Source organism: Misgurnus anguillicaudatus, chromosome 15, assembly GCF_027580225.2.
Source record: "Misgurnus anguillicaudatus chromosome 15, ASM2758022v2, whole genome shotgun sequence".
Taxonomy (NCBI): domain Eukaryota; kingdom Metazoa; phylum Chordata; class Actinopteri; order Cypriniformes; family Cobitidae; genus Misgurnus; species Misgurnus anguillicaudatus.
Genome location: NC_073351.2, coordinates 16,002,599 through 16,018,387, shown reverse-complemented (window position 1 = coordinate 16,018,387; position 15,789 = coordinate 16,002,599). Strand labels below are relative to the sequence as shown.

At 39.5% G+C, this 15,789-nt stretch overlaps 1 protein-coding gene across 1 annotated transcript; it reads right to left on the bottom strand.

The window, feature by feature from the left end:
* Positions 1-10,255: 10,255 nt before the first annotated feature.
* Positions 10,256-13,560, bottom strand: LOC129419510 (extracellular calcium-sensing receptor-like). Its single transcript, XM_055174640.2, has 6 exons — positions 13,352-13,560; positions 12,970-13,258; positions 12,129-12,884; positions 11,794-12,021; positions 11,308-11,431; positions 10,256-11,191 (listed from the first exon to the last, which is right to left on the bottom strand). The coding sequence occupies exons 1-6, from the start codon at positions 13,558-13,560 to the stop codon at positions 10,278-10,280; spliced, it is 2,520 nt and encodes an 839-aa protein (XP_055030615.2). The 3' UTR covers positions 10,256-10,277.
* Between the last annotated feature and the right edge of the window lie 2,229 nt (positions 13,561-15,789).

Here is a 15,789-nt window from a genome sequence, read left to right as displayed (position 1 = left end):
TGTGCGGCTCTTTGCTGAACTTTGGAGGGCCGCCGTTGAGTCCGATCCGGACCTTGAGGGGTTGGCTGCCTTGTCCGGTCCGATCCTCGGATTGGCTGCTGTTCGGTTTGCCTCAGCTCATGGGATGGCCGAGCCCACGCAGTCCACGCCACCAACACAGCCGTCTGCGCATGAGCCACAGCCGTCTGCGCATGAGCCACAGCCGTCTGCGCATGAGCCACAGCGACCACTGCCCAAACCCCCTTGGACTGTTTGTCTTGTATAGCCAGTGGACTCATGTGTGTGATTTAGTTTTGCATTGTTTTATCTTGTTTTTTCCAGCACCTACTTTGTTATCTTAAATTTGTATGTGTTTGTGCAACACATCCTCACCCCATGTCGTCAATATTTGACGACACTTGACCATTCGTCAATATGTGACGGGGAGGGTATACCTTTTGCGTCATTTTTTGACGAACTGGGGACTTCAATACTATTATGTCCGTTGCATTCTCTTTCCTATTTTCTTACCATTTTCGCGTCGGTTTAGGGTTAGATTACGCAAAATTAAACGGTGTCCGCGAAATTAAACAGTGTACGCGAAATTAAACAGTTGTCACCTGGCGTTGGGGTTAGAAACAGTTGTCACCTGGCGTTGGGGTTAGAGTTAGGTTTGGGTAGGGATGTCATTATGTAAATCTAACCCTAAACCGACGCGAAAATGGTAAGAAAATAGGAAAGAGAATGCAACGGACGTAATAGTATTGAAGTCCCCAGTTCGTCAAAAAATGACGCGAAAGGTATACCCTCCCCGTCACATATTGACGAATGGTCAAGTGTCGTCAAATATTGACGACATGGGGTGAGGATGGGTTGGTTTGTATCCTTGTCCTGTAGTATCTGTCATGTTCTTGGTCTTGTGTGTTCCCTTGGGGACGCCAGGTGGCGTCCCTTAAGGAGAGGGTACTGTCAGGGTCCGGCCATTGTATCCTGTTTAATATTGTGTCTTGTCATTATGGCTGGGTTCTGACAGTCCCATGTCTTGTGTGAAGGCTCATGATCTTGTGTTTAGTGTCATGTGCCTTCGGTGTCTCGTCTCCTGACCCCGCCCCCTTGTTCTCCCTGTTAATTGTTTAATCATTAGTTTATTCCCATCACCTGTTACTCCCTTGTTATCTTGTTTAGTTTTTGCTATTTAAATCCCTTTGTGTCCATGGTCCTGTGCTGATTCATTTTGTACTGTCTGTGTCAGTTCAAGTCGTGTGTTCCAAGTCTAGTGTTTAAATCTAGATGAATCTATTCCAGTCTAGTTTGTTATAGTCTTTAGTTCTAGTGTACTCTGTCTATTTGTGGAAGTTTCTTGTTCAGTGTGATTTTGCCCCCACGTGGGCTTTATTTTTGTCTTGTTTTATAATTAAAGTCTTTTGTTAACCCCATTCATCGTCCGCTATTGGGTTCATCTGTTCAAATCCTGACAATTAATACTAAATTTGTTAATCTTAATTATTGGTAGAAATGGGGAGGGTAAAGGACGTAGAATAAGGTTTTGCAGAATCAGGCATTAATATGTGCTATTAAGTATTAATAAACAGCCAGAATCTCATTAATATTATTACTAATATTACTCATTAACCATGTTAAATCCACTATTGTATTATAGTATACATAATTGTTTTAGAGTCCATACACAGTATTTAGTTACATCAGAATAACTGTAATTAGATTACAAGAAAAATAAGAGTAATCCCTTACTTTACTTTTTAAGGGAAAAGTAATTAACTCATTCACCGCCATTGACGAGTTATCTCGTCATTTATGAGTTCATATTTAACTAATAAAAATGCGAATTTATCAAAAACGTATGTTAAAAAGATTTTAAGATTTATTTTAAATGCCTTTATGTTTGATAGTCATTCTGAGTCTGATCTCTAACATAAATTCCTTTAAAAAACGCAATTTTTTAAGCTTTTTGCTCAAAATGTTGTATTTTTGAAGAGAAATATCCATATTTCAGTGGTTAAATTAAGTGGAAAAAGTAAATATATAATGAAACGTTTTTTCCCCATTTTGTTTGTTTGTTTGTTTGTTTATTGTTTGTTTGAAAGCAGAGGGTGTGTTCTTTAATTTGATATAATTTGTATGTTTATATATTTATAGAAAATATTTTTTCCTGCAAGGAATTTTGTGAAAAGCACACTTTTCCTGGCATTTTAGCTGATTGGACATTTTAGCCCTGTTGGCGTTCCATAGCTGATCCTCAGCTTAAGAGAGCTGCATCTGTCATTAATGTCATGCAGCGACAGACCACACCTAACCTCAGGCCTTGAGACAGAATCCCGAAATTGTTCCATATTCTAGAGTACGAAGACATGTTTGTGTAACCCTGGGCATGCAAAAAGGGTTGCCCCTCAGGGAAAAACCCAGTTTTTAAAAGCACCACTTGGTGTGCAATTGACCTAGCTTTATCTCATTCACTTCTGTGAAAAATGGACATGACATGAGCAGGAGACATCTGTGCCTGCATTGTCGTTGAGTTCATTTTATCCTCAAAATGTGATCACCTGTGTTGGGACTAACATACTTTTCTTGGTGTTCAGTCTCAAAGCTAGGTACCTTAGATGTGCAAGCACAACATCTTGATGCTGTGTTGCCATCTGTGATGACTGGGCTAAATCTAGGCCAAAGGGAAGGCTGATATTGGTATGCCATGACCCCAAAGGCAAACCTGAGTTTCTGTGAGCAGGAAAAATCCATTGACAAAAACCAGTCCTCGGATCTGATTTGTGACATAATGTGAGTGACTGTCAACATCATGAACCATAATTTTGTGACGGTTCAGTGTAGCCTTTGAATAAAAGCTCTAAAAATAGCCCTATGTAGCCTAAATGTTTGTGCATAACACCCATTGAGATATGTTTAAAATGTTTTCCCATGCTATTATAATTTTTACCAAGGTAACCTAGTTTACCGTGCTCTGTACTATGAGAGGCAGAGTGTTCACAGTTAATACAGGAGGGCACTGAGAGCTGTGGGAACCCATAAATGGCGGATAAATCCCACACTCCCCAGGAGGGCATACCCTGTTAGGGTTTATACACAAATATATACAGAGCTGCCAACTTCTGAGTTCAGCTTGGAGTGAGATTTTTTTTTTGGGGGGGGGGGGGGGTTGTGGTAATAATTTTTTATATAAGTCCTAACCATTTGCAAATTGATAATAGTGTGGATTTTAGCTATTTCTGTGTTAAATAGTTGGAAAAGACTGCGTTAAAATGGTTCACAATACAAATCGAATCATATTTTAGAAATTAAATTGAAATAAAAGCTTTTACTGAGTTTAAATGCCTGAGATTACTATTATTTTATATACTTCTATTATGCTTTCCTTCTGATAAAAGTGCCAAAAAAGTTCTTAAAATCTAATGAATGCTGGTCTCTGTAAAATGTATAACTGCAGATGACAGCAGCTTTGATTCAGTTTATCCACTGAGAAAGAGAAGCGTAAAGTGATGATTTGTGATTGGTGATAGAGGGACTGTCACAATCAAATAAACCAAATGAGTAGTTTATATTAAACTAAAGCAAGAGATAATGTGTATGTCAAGACCATATAATTATATTTCGTATATATTATTGTTTATAGATGTCAAATATAAATTGACTTTTTTCTCTTTTATTAAAACCTGTCACCGCAAACAACACGCAGGCTTGTACTGCTTGCAAACATACACACGCGAGTGATGGTTGATTAAAATTGCTCTTTTCTGAGGGTATCTGCGTGCGTGGAATCCGGGCAAGTCTCTGCTTTTCATCCAGACCTTGACGCTTTGTGTGTTGTTCGACTGGTGCGGTGCTGACTGATCGGCGTATGACATCAGAGTAACGCGAGAGCTAAGGTAAAGGCGGACCCTTTTGTAACATTTCGACTTGCTCTCGCGGTACTATGATGTCCTCGCTGCCGAACTTCCTGCGCAGCGCCACATAAAGTGAAATGCTCTTTGACTCTTTGCAGCAAAGTACCAGCAACATGAGAAGTTGTGGCACGCAAAAGACAGTGAAGGTACGCTAAAATATAAAAGTGTCAATAATGTGAGCACTGCTTTAGCTACTTACATCGTGCGTTGCTCTTTCACCATCGCGCAGCCGCGCACTCGCTCTCTGTAGTTTGTAGCTGGCGCTTCGGCATTTGTAGACAATAGCTCCACCTTCTTTGATTTGATTCGCCTTCGCATCATTTCGACTTTGACGAGCGCTTTATGCTGTTTGAGGCACGCCAGATAGAGATACGCGTTTTACAGTATTTACAGTTAGGTATTTTTATAAAATTATTTAATGTCTTTTATTAAACTCAATGGGAATCTCAATGGTGGGCACGAGCCTGCGTGAGAAAATGGATGTGTGGCGTGAGAGCGTGAGAATGGGGTCAATTGCGTGAGTCTCACGGTGAATGCGTGAGAGTTGGCAGCTATGTATATATATTTGAAAATGTTGGAGGCTTTAGGGAGGAAGCCACTCATGGCAACAAAAAAATATTCTCTAAATATAGCCTTTTATGTTTAAAAGCTAGCTGAAGTGCTTTTGTAAACATGGTCAGAGAATGGTCTTTTCCAATAAGAATGGAGATCAGGAAAGAAAGAAAGCCTCTGGTGTTGAGATTTCACCCATTTTGTAAGAAATCTCTCATCTAGTTTGCTGGATGATATAATTTCTTTCTTATCTGCTGGTTCATACATATTAAAACCAGCAGTGTCACAAAAAACAACCTCGATTAACTTCTCATTTAATAGCATGTGAACATCGTCTGACACAGCCAAACATGGAAGCAAGGGCTACCGATCGGGGCGGGAAAAACCGGCATACGGGCTCCCGACTCCCTCCAGGCAGATAGATAACGGCACACCACCTTATTGCGGATGCAGAGAAGGACTGTGCTTACAACATTTATCTCCTCAGAGGTAAAACATTGCATAGGGCTCCCGTTTGGGTTGGAAGTGACCGCAATGCGTGCTTCCAAACACTCCCGAGGCAGAGCCTTCACAGTCAAAGTACACTAACGTTACACCACTTCAGTGGATGCAGGACTTCAGCAGCGAGAGACGTGGTCATTGCCTTGACTCGTCAAAACAACGACACAGCCCGAACGGTGTGTGGCTGAGTTGTCCATGTAGGAAGGGCTCTGACAGCTTATTGTGTGGACGCTCTTCCTAAGATCGTGTCCCTCTCACTGAGGAGAAGTAACTGCAGTAAAGGCTTCCACACCTAGAGGAGGAACAACAGAGCATTTTGAAAGGTTAGTTATCATAATGAACAAGAGCGACGTGACCGTACTCAGTTCCAAAATGTTTCTGATTTCTTAGTTGCTTTTATTATCAACCACACAGTTAAACTATTCGGTCACACATTTTAAGCTATTCAAACACTCTTGATACACACACAGATAGCCGCTGAAGCAAAAAAAAAAGATTAAGTGGGCGTTCCTTTCCACCATATTTATGCTCTCTGGCTTCCATCTATGACGTAATGCTCAGCCATTGGTCGAATTTCATATACATACTCAGATGCCTTCACGCTGTAGGTGTTCCCCGTAGCATCAGCTCTGATGAAGCGTTGAAGTTCCCTCGTAAGGGAACCTAAGTTCTGAGTCTCCAGCTGCGTGCTAGAGATTGTAACAGGACAAACCAAAAACCCCATTGTTCTGAGTCTTCGGCCATGTGCTAAGAGACACACCACCCAACCTCTAAGTCTCCCACTTAGAGAGACAATAACAAATCATCAGAAAACCAACCAAGTTTCTGAATCTCTCCTTCAGATTTTACCGCTCCTCGTATAGAGTTTGACAACAGAGACTGAACCAGATTGACCACAAGTTCAGAGTTTCTGGCCTGTGGGTCCAGAGACTAAAGGCAGGCGTACACGGTGCGATTTTTGTTGTCGTAGGAGCTCGCATGCAATTTTTTTTTAATCGTTCATGCTCGTATGGTCGCGGCTCGCACCGTGTGAGAGGAATTACGAGCCGAGCAGGTTACGAGCACCTTACGACCTCCCGATAATTTTTAAACACGTCAAAAAAGTTTGGGAGCTGTCGGTATAAATTCGTAGTGTTGGTGCGGGTGAACGAGACGATCTGGCAATGCACTTGAAGTTGACCCATCAGAATGTACAAAACACAGAAGAAGAAAGACAAATGTGGCAATGCTACCTCAAATCTGGACTACAACTCTATAACTGGCTATGTTTCGCGCACACACACACACTCCGGTGACCTACATCATGACAAATATGACAGGTCCTTTCAGTGACGACCATCAGCTTCTTTGCCTGAAAAACCTGTCATACGTGTTTTTGTGATGTCCGGTCACAGCTTTGGATGTGTGCGGAAACAGGAGAGAGTGTAGGCTATAAGGGCTACCACAATGCATAAAACGAGGGCTACTTTTTGATATTAAAACTTTTTTGTTTTACTTTGTAATACTGTTGATTTTTCTTTACTTGTTAATATGTTTATCATTATTTACAATCTAAACATAAAATAAGCCAACTAAAATATGTAATAAAAAATATAAAAATTATTAGACCACTGGTTTAAACAGTACAGGATGGACAAAGAATGTCGCAATTTTTGTGTAATCCAAGCTGTGCCAAAGTCGCTGTAGTACAGTTTATAAATGAATGGATATTAAAAGGGCTGTCGCGACAGAGAATAAAAAGCAACGGAATGTCCATGTTTAATAGGCTATAAGATATGCATTTATTGTTTTACACTTTATACACGTATAATAAATGCAAAATAAATTGTCAACGAACAGGAGACTACATTAAACATGATGATCATACGCGGAGACCATGTTTTTCACATTATTGGAGCTTCTGCTTTAACAAGTGAGCTTAAACGTTTTTGTTCATTATTTTTTACCCACATATATATTTTTTTACATATTTTCGACCAAAGGAACACATGATATAGCCCAATGTAAGTTGATATGGTAGCCTTAGCTTGTTCTGAAATGATGAGAATATTTAAATGACTAAAATGTAGGCTATCTCTGAAACTTTATTTGAATAATGATTAATTTGTTTTCATACTATATTTGTATTGCTATGTATTAATTTACATAGGCCTACTGAGAAAATGCCATATATTAATATGCAATGCCTTCTGTATGGCATATATTTTGTACAGTTACAGGAGCACAAATGCTGCTGGCTCACTTTTACTTAAAGACACCGCATTGACCGAGGGTCCGTACATTTGCGCTTAAAGGATAATTCCGGTATTTAACACTTTGAGTCTCATTTCTGGTTTGTTTTGGATGAACTACAGTGATGGACACTGTTTTTGAGTTTTTGACTCATTTAGAAGCGTCTCTTGACTGCTTCAGAATGGAAGTCAATGGCCATGCACAAACATGTCATTAAAACAACACTTAACGTTCATTTTCAAAACTGTGCTACTCACCGAGTTGGGTACCTGTCAGGTGACGTCCTAGGGGAGGGGGTACTGTCACGGTAGGCAAACAAACTTGCTGAGTCCCAATTCGCATACTATCCGTCCTAAATAGTATTCGATATTATTATTATTATATTTTTGAGTATAAAATTAAGTATAAAATACGTTAAACGGTAGTTATACTATAAACTTTTTAATATTTTGACTTTAAAATAAGTAGCTTTCGTTACACACATTGCACATGAACGTCAGAACCAGCCGCCTCACAAACGACCTGTGTTTGGTTCTAATGACGCTCTGCTTTACTCCTCAACTTGGTAGAACACAATGTATTGTAAAATGTATTGTGAAAAAACGATGAGAAAAAAAGATGGGAATAGTAAATAAAATTATATTTGACATAAGTTATAAGAATGAATGAAATATTGTTAACAGTCGTGGTGTGCGTTACTAGGCAACCACGTTCTCGTTCAGGTTGCATGAAGTCATCGAAGTACGTCCCAGAACGTGCATACTCTTTTGCTACACACTCAAAAGTATGTACATCCTCACAAAAACAGTACATACTTTAAGGTTATAGTATAAGTAGGCGAATTGGGACTCAGCACATGTTTCCTCCGTGTCTTGTGTATGGTGTTTACTCACCTGTGATGTCATGTGCTCGTTATCCCGATTCCCTTCACCTGTGTTGATTGTCTCACTCCAGCTGCTCATCATTACATGCTCTCCATATATACTCACTCTGCTCTCTGTTTCCTGCCAGATCCTTGCTCATTGTTTGATCTCTGTATCGTTTTGGATTGTTTGTACAGCGCGTGTGGATTGTTATTGTGTCATCTTCGTGTTGGATGTTCCGGTCTTCGCTCTTTGGTTATCTTCACTACAGACCCACTCCACCAACGACCACTACAACCACCTTCACCCGCTTACCACCGTAGTCCTTAGATCACCATTACCATCATCTGGACATTGTATTGTTTCTGTGTTCCGGTGTTTGTCTGTCTCAAAATAAACCTGTGTTACATTTTTCCTGCATCTGCTTCCAGCGTGTTTCTATCGTCACAAATAAACTGTTGCCTACACTCGGTGTGTTTGTTGTAGTCCAAGAAAAGAGATTTACGTTGGAAACGATACCTCGCATCATTGTTTATTTTGGGATTTGTACCTTTTGCATGTTAACATGCACTAACCGAGGGACAACCTTCCCATCTCTCTCATGAAGCCAATTCGGAAGTGATTTAAACTGCAATTAATGGACTGGCCACTAGAGGCTGGATCCAAAAGGAAGTCAATTCCTATAGACCCCTATGTTAAAATGCCCATGTTTAGAACAACAACAAAAAAATATGTTTACAGCCTGGTACAAAAAATTGTTTTTGGTCTGTATAGCTAATTTTGCCCATCATGACAACTGTGGGAGAGAGTTTTTTTTGTTACTCATCCATTAAAATATATTAAGCTGTAAAGTTCTCAACCTGATCTCACGAATTTCCGTGGCATAGTCACGGAATTTTGTGCTCATTTTTCCGTGGCATTCTCACGGATCTCCGCATTTTTCCGTGGCCCTGCTACGGACTGTCTTTTTCCGTGGCATTCTCACGGATTGGTTACTCAACTGTTTTGTCCTATTTTCTTACTATTTTCGCTTCGGTTTAGCTACTCGCTACAGTTTCCTTGCAGACCACCTCGGTTTCACGGCACGCTCCATACTTTGGTTTCAGAAGATCGCGCTCAGATCCTCAAAAGTGAAGCACACTTTTTATTAAGAGCTGACATCGATAATTTCCACTTTTGTACCATCTTTTCTCTGTCTCTCTCTTTCTACCAGTACATTGGTGATCACAGTGCTGTAATAAGAGTTTGAGCATACAGTATACTTCTAAAACACAATCAATCTAAGAATTGCAGATGTATTACTTTATGAATCATTTACAAATGTACCTCACACATCCTGTAAATACGTAAATACGTTCAACTCTGAAGCCATCATTAAAGGACAAAATACCCGATTAAGCTATTACCTAGCCATTACACAATTTTTTCAGGATGTTCTTGCAACCAGGTGGCAACTTGTCCATGACCCCGTACTGGGTTGTGACCCGGTGGTTTGGGACCTCTGCTCTATCAGGGCGATGCACATTCCAGACATAGCCAACACGGGTGTGGACATGCTTTCTCGCAACAGCCTGCCAACTGGATAGAGGAGAATTCACCCTCAAACATTTAAGATAAACTGGACCATCTTCAGTCGAGTGGAAATCGACCTGTTTGCATCAGAGGAAAACACATGCTGCCCAAAGTATTTCTCTGTCACAGACGTGGCTACTTCGCCCTCTGTATGGGTTTCCCCCTGTAGTTCTGCTGCCGCAGAGCCTCGGCAGGATCAGGGATGACAAATGCGCAGTGTTGCGCAGAGACTCAATAATAATCTTTTACATACAATCCTTTAATCTTTCATATTTTAAAGCTTTTTGTGCTGCTGCGCATTCACGGACTATGTGATAAGCAAACCCGCTTTGTCCTCCCGTTTATAGGCGCATATTACTAATGTGCTCTTTAAATAACAAAAAAACGCCATAACAATTGCGCCATTGACTTTAGACTTTGAACCAGGTTTTGTTGGTCAATGGCTGCATTGCGCCGGGTGTAAGAGAGAGCCCTTTAGCTTGATTTAACCAACAGTTGCATTAAAATCTGTTTAGTATAACAGTTTAATTGATTAGTTTGTTTGTGTAGTAATTTAGTTTATTTGTAAAAAATGTTGGTGAATTTCTGAAAAAATCACATCAGTAATATTTGTTATTTAGATCAATAAAAATCACTGAAATGTTAATTTAACAATGTTTATTTCTCAGTAGGACTTAGTTTGGGTTTTAACCATTAAATGTTGCTTTGTGTTTTGTTCAGGCTTAAACAGGATGATGTAACATTTGGGTGCAAATATGCAAAATAGTAAACCAAAGCTTGATGCTAAAATGGCAAAAATCTCCACAGCTACAGTAAATTTTCCAGGTGAACTGACATAAGCTGGGATAAATGTGATCCATACAGCACAGAATATGAACATACTAAATGTGATGAATTTAGCTTCATTGAAGTTATCAGGCAGCGTCCGGGCCAGAAAAGCCAGAATGAAGCACAGGAGAGCCAGTAGGCCAATATAACCCAACACAGCCCAGAAACCTATAGTAGAACCCAGACTGCATTCAAGAATAATCTTCTCCTTATAATGTTTCATATTTTTATAGGGAAAAGGAGGAGATATTGTTAGCCAAAGCACACATATAAGAACTTGTATAAGTGTAAAGGCAAAAACACTGAGTCTCTGTTGTGCAGGCCCAAACCATTTCATGACATTACTTCCTGGAAGTGTGGCCTTGAATGCCATTAGCACCACTATTGTTTTCCCCAGAACACAGGAGATACAGAGGACAAAAGTGATCCCAAATGCTGTGTGACGCAACATACAGGACCACTCAGTGGGGCGACCAATGAAAGTAAGTGAACAGAGAAAACACAGAGTCAGTGAGAAGAGCAACAGGAAGCTCAGCTCAGAGTTATTGGCTTTTACTATGGGAGTGTCCTTCTTACTGTAAAACAGGATGGCCACCAGTACAGTTATTCCTACTCCAAACAGAGCGAAAAAGACTAACACTATACTCATAACTTCTGTGAATGACAGAAACTCTACAGCCTTTAACACACATTCAGTGTTCTCAGTATTAGACCAGTATTCCCCTGGACACTGCTGGCAGTTATTTGAATCTGAAAAAAAAGATTATGATTAGTTAAATTACAGACAAACAATAGATAAACAGAAAAAATATTCCATTATTTACTTCACTTATAAAATAAGATCTTTGGTCTGGGCTTAGATTTACCTGTCTCATTACTGATTTCTCCATCTGCACATGTAATACAGTCATAACAGCAAACAGGTCTTCCTTTCTGTACAGCCTTCCTAGTGCCTGGAGGACAAGTTTCACTGCACACAGACCTTGGCTTCTTCATAGAAACAAAATACAAAAAAATTCAAAAAATGCCTGTATATTCAATTAAAAAAACATAATTGAAAGCATATGCCAATGTGTTCTTGCATGAAAAGCCACCAAATGCCTTCAAAGGGAAGACATTTTGGCAATATATTTTCCTGTTCACCCAGAAATTAATTCAATGTTTCTTTTGTAAAGGATTATGAGTTTTTCATGTCAAATCAGTATATGTGTGTGTGTGTGTGTGTGTGTGTGTGTGTGTGCTTTTCATCTATTATACAAGTATACTTCACCTTCGTTTAACTTTATATATTTGTTTATTTAGTTTCCCCAGTTTCAACAAAACCTTTTGAAAAAAACAGATTCTTCATTTACCTCCAGCTGCTGTCCAGCCCAGATTATGTTTTCAGTGTTAATGAAAAAGCGCTGGTCAGGGGGCAGTGAGGCATCATAGTAACCCACTGGTTTAAACTGAAATGACCCATCTGAGTCCTGCTGCCAATTCACAACTTCATATTGGCCTACTACACCACCAGTGCTGTCAAACCATACACGATCACCAAACTTTACAGTAAAATTGACCTTTTTCAGAGAGTTAACCACCTAGTTATAAGACAGATTGGAACCTTGTTATTATTGCATCAGTTTGACACAAAATAAAAAAAACTCCCAAAACCCCTGCATTTCCCCTAAATTTTCTTTTTGTTTACCTGCTGTGGTTGTATTATCTGGGCTTTTTCACAGACTTCTTGTCCTCTGCACTTTAGCAGATCATGTAGTGCATAAGCCACAGCATATACTGCTTTGTAAACATTGCTTGAATATCTATGTTCAGACAGATCTTCATGGTAATTTCTTATAACAAGTAGATCTTGGTATTGGTTGCAATTTAATTTAGTTTGAGAATAATTACCATCTCTATGTGAGCATGGAAAAGCTGTTTCCCAAAATGATTTATTAACAAAATCCAAAAACCCTTCAATATTGATCTTTTTTAATGCAAGTCCCAGTGACCCTCCCATCACATGAAAAGTTTCAGGAGTTATCAAATTCGTTGAAGTTATCCATCCAAACACTCCAATCATTTGGAGGCCTGTAATGTTCTGAATGCTCAGTTGATCAATTAATAATCCCATCTCAATAAATGAAACGTATGCAACAATCACTTTTGCTGTGCCTTGTTTCATTGTATTTATAGCTTTTTGGAGTTTTTCGGGCTCTGTTCGGTAGAATTTTACAGAGTACTCTACACAAATCCCCTCCTTCTTAGCTGTTTTCAGAAAAATATCCATTCCACTGTTTCCATAGTCATTGTCACTGTTCACAGCTCCAACCCAAGTCCAACCTAAGTTCTTTACCAAGACTGCAAGTGCACTGCCCTGGTAATAATCACTAGCAATAGTCCTGAAGAAAGAAGGGTAATCTTTCCTGTTACTGAGACACTCACATGCAGATGAGTGACTTATCTGAAAAAGAAATTCACATAAAATAATGAAACTGTTTTATGTTAAAAAGTCAATGCTTCAAACATTTACTCTTCTTGCTTCTTACCACTGGAATTTTAAAAGGTCCTGTTGTTCTTGAAAGAATCACAGTGGCAGAAGATTCTGTTTCTCCTATGATAGCATGTATAGGAGACTGTTTATTGCATCTTTCTCCAGCTGCAAACTCCTGACTATTCATCACTGTCATAATTGCACTCATAGAAGACAGTCTTGATGAACAGCTATCATAGATTCTATAGCCAATAGAAACATTTGGGAGCAAACTTTCATTTCTATTAATTTCTTCAATTGCAAAAATCATGATTTGAGCCAGCCGAAAATCTCTTACACTCACACTGTAAAAACATTAAACAAATAGGTTAAAAACATGAATTTGTTTTATAAACATTATCTACTGCAGTGTTTATAAAGTTTTCAATGTAACAAACCTAGAGCATGATAAAAGCTGAGGTTTTTTTCTAAACTCAAATGAAGGTAATGTTTCTTTAGTGTGGACTGGAAATATTGCTCCAATATTTATGTCTCCATCTTTGGACAGCATCGCGTATTTTGGATCTCCCATCATTCGGCAAAGAGTGTTTTCTGCTGTTGCATTCAGGTGAGGGAAAAGCAGGAGTACGTATAGAAAAAAAGGCATCCTAAAAATTTAACTGGCCTGAAGCTGCCAAATGCAACTGACCTTGATGCTGAAATAGCAGTATTTTTATAGTCATAATATGGATAAACAATACGTATCCAGTGACCTCATAAGGGAGTGTGTAAGCCAAATCAACAATAGGTGGTGCTGTTAACAAATTTTTATGTGGCAGAAAGAAATATTGTATATCCAAGATGCTTTGTGAGTATTACCAACCCCCCTAAAATGTAATTCTGCAGAAAGAATTAAAGGACAAGTTCGGTATTTTACATTTACAGCCCTATTTTCAGATTGTTTATGATGAAAAAGAATGGTTTTGACTGAAATTTCGACATATGCGGCTGCCCCGAGAATTTTCGGGTGTTTCTTGTATCACCTTTAACCTCTATAGTGGGTTTATAGGTGCACAGGAACAATTCTTCCTAAAATGCATTAAACTTTCATTTACAAAGACGTGAAACTCACCGAGTGGTCAGGGTAGTTCACTGATATGCTCACACAAAAATTGCTGCAAAAGACGCATTCCAACAGGTTTTATCGTCGTTTTTGCCAACTCTATTGACTTGTATTAGATGTGCTGTGAGGTACAGTATTCCGCGCCTGGAACCCGTTTGTATTCTTGCAATTGGCAAAGGCGGATTATCGCCACCAACTGGGCTGGAGTGTCTATTATTTAAGATCTCAGCGGAAGAATATACGGGTGTGAGGCGTTTGGAAAAATAGGTCTACAAGTTTACAACGAATGCTAAAACACCTGTTGGAAAGCATCTTTTGCAGCGATTTTTGTGTGAGCATATAAGTGAACACCCCAGACCACTTGGTGAGTTTCATGTCTTTGTAAACGAAAGTTTAATGCATTTTAGGAAGGATTGTTTCTGTGCACCTACAAAGCCATTATAGAGGTGGAAGGTGATACAAGAAACACACGAAAATTCTCTGGGCAGCCGCATATGTTGAAATTTCAGTCAAAACCGTTCTATTTCATCATAAACAATCTGAAAACAGGGCTTTAAGTGTAAAATACCAAACCTGTCCCCCAAGACTCAACTGATGGATTTACTGTGTGTTTTTTAGGAAATTTGTGAGAAAGTTACTGGCCTTTTGCTCATATTTGTGACAGTGGACCACAAAACCAGTTATAAGTCCCATGGGTATATTTGTAGCAATAGGAAACGATACATTATATGGGTCAAAATTATTAATATTTAAATGCTAAAAAATCATTAGGATATTAAATAAAGATCATGTTCCAAGAAAAAAATTTTTTTACACCTTCAGATTCCAGATTTTCAAATAGTTGTATCTCGGGCAAATATTATCAAACATTACTAGAAAAGAGATTAATGTGTACCTGAATTGTTCCCTTATTGACACTTACTTTGACATTGTGTAAAGGGCCAAACCCTACAGAGCTTGAACTGTGCTACTAGTTACAGCGAAGTGAACACTCCTTCCAGCTTAAGAAAAATATCACTGTCCTCCCTGTCTGGTGGGAGCAGGGACTAACCAAAAAAAGGTTATGTTTACAGTATCTCGCCTAGCATGGAAGCATTCCCCATCTCACTGGATGGAAAGTACTACTAAGGCCACATAAAAAAGTATATGCATATATGTATGATAGTGCACATACAAAAACCTCCTGGGAGGGACCCTATCCTATGAGAGGGAGGCTAACCACAGCGGTGGACGGAGGTAAGTCTGTCTAGGGCAAGACAGGCTTTACCTATGGTGAAACCTGACAGTGGAGAACACAACATATTAGGTTACCCAAGGGGGAATTGCCACATATGCAGCACTGAGCACAGGTACATAGGCTTACCTGGAAAGAGACAAGTACCAGATTTGGGACAGACATTAAATTAGTGGTACACCCAACCATCACCCAAACTCACTATTGATGAGTCAACCTTCTAGCTGCTCTGAGGTACCTGATTACAAGGCTATATTGCCCTATGGACCTCCCTTTTATGGTGTCATGATGTGCAGCTATGGCCAATTTGTGCACCTTCAAGGTGTAGGGTGAGAGGTGCCTCTCTAAACCCTGTTGCAGTAGGGGCTGCACAGTTCCAGTGGTACATCTCTGTGGGACTCCCTCAAGGAAAGAACACCAGTACATGATAAGAAGTGTGACGATACTTATCATGGCAGGTGATCGGACCCCATCCGTGTCCCATCCAAAAGCCAGACATTGACATTCCAGAGCTTTGGTCTCATGTGCCAGATCATGCC

Bases quoted from the DNA above. Each gene is read 5' to 3' on its own strand.
- LOC129419510 (XM_055174640.2), bottom strand. From the start codon at position 13,560: ATGCCTTTTTTTCTATACGTACTCCTGCTTTTCCCTCACCTGAATGCA. The intron at 12,885-12,969 runs GTAAGAAGCAAG...TTTCTTTTTCAG, and splicing joins GACCTTTTAAAATTCCAGTG to ATAAGTCACTCATCTGCATG. The intron at 11,192-11,307 runs GTAAATCTAAGC...CTTTTTTTTCAG, and splicing joins AGAAATCAGTAATGAGACAG to ATTCAAATAACTGCCAGCAG.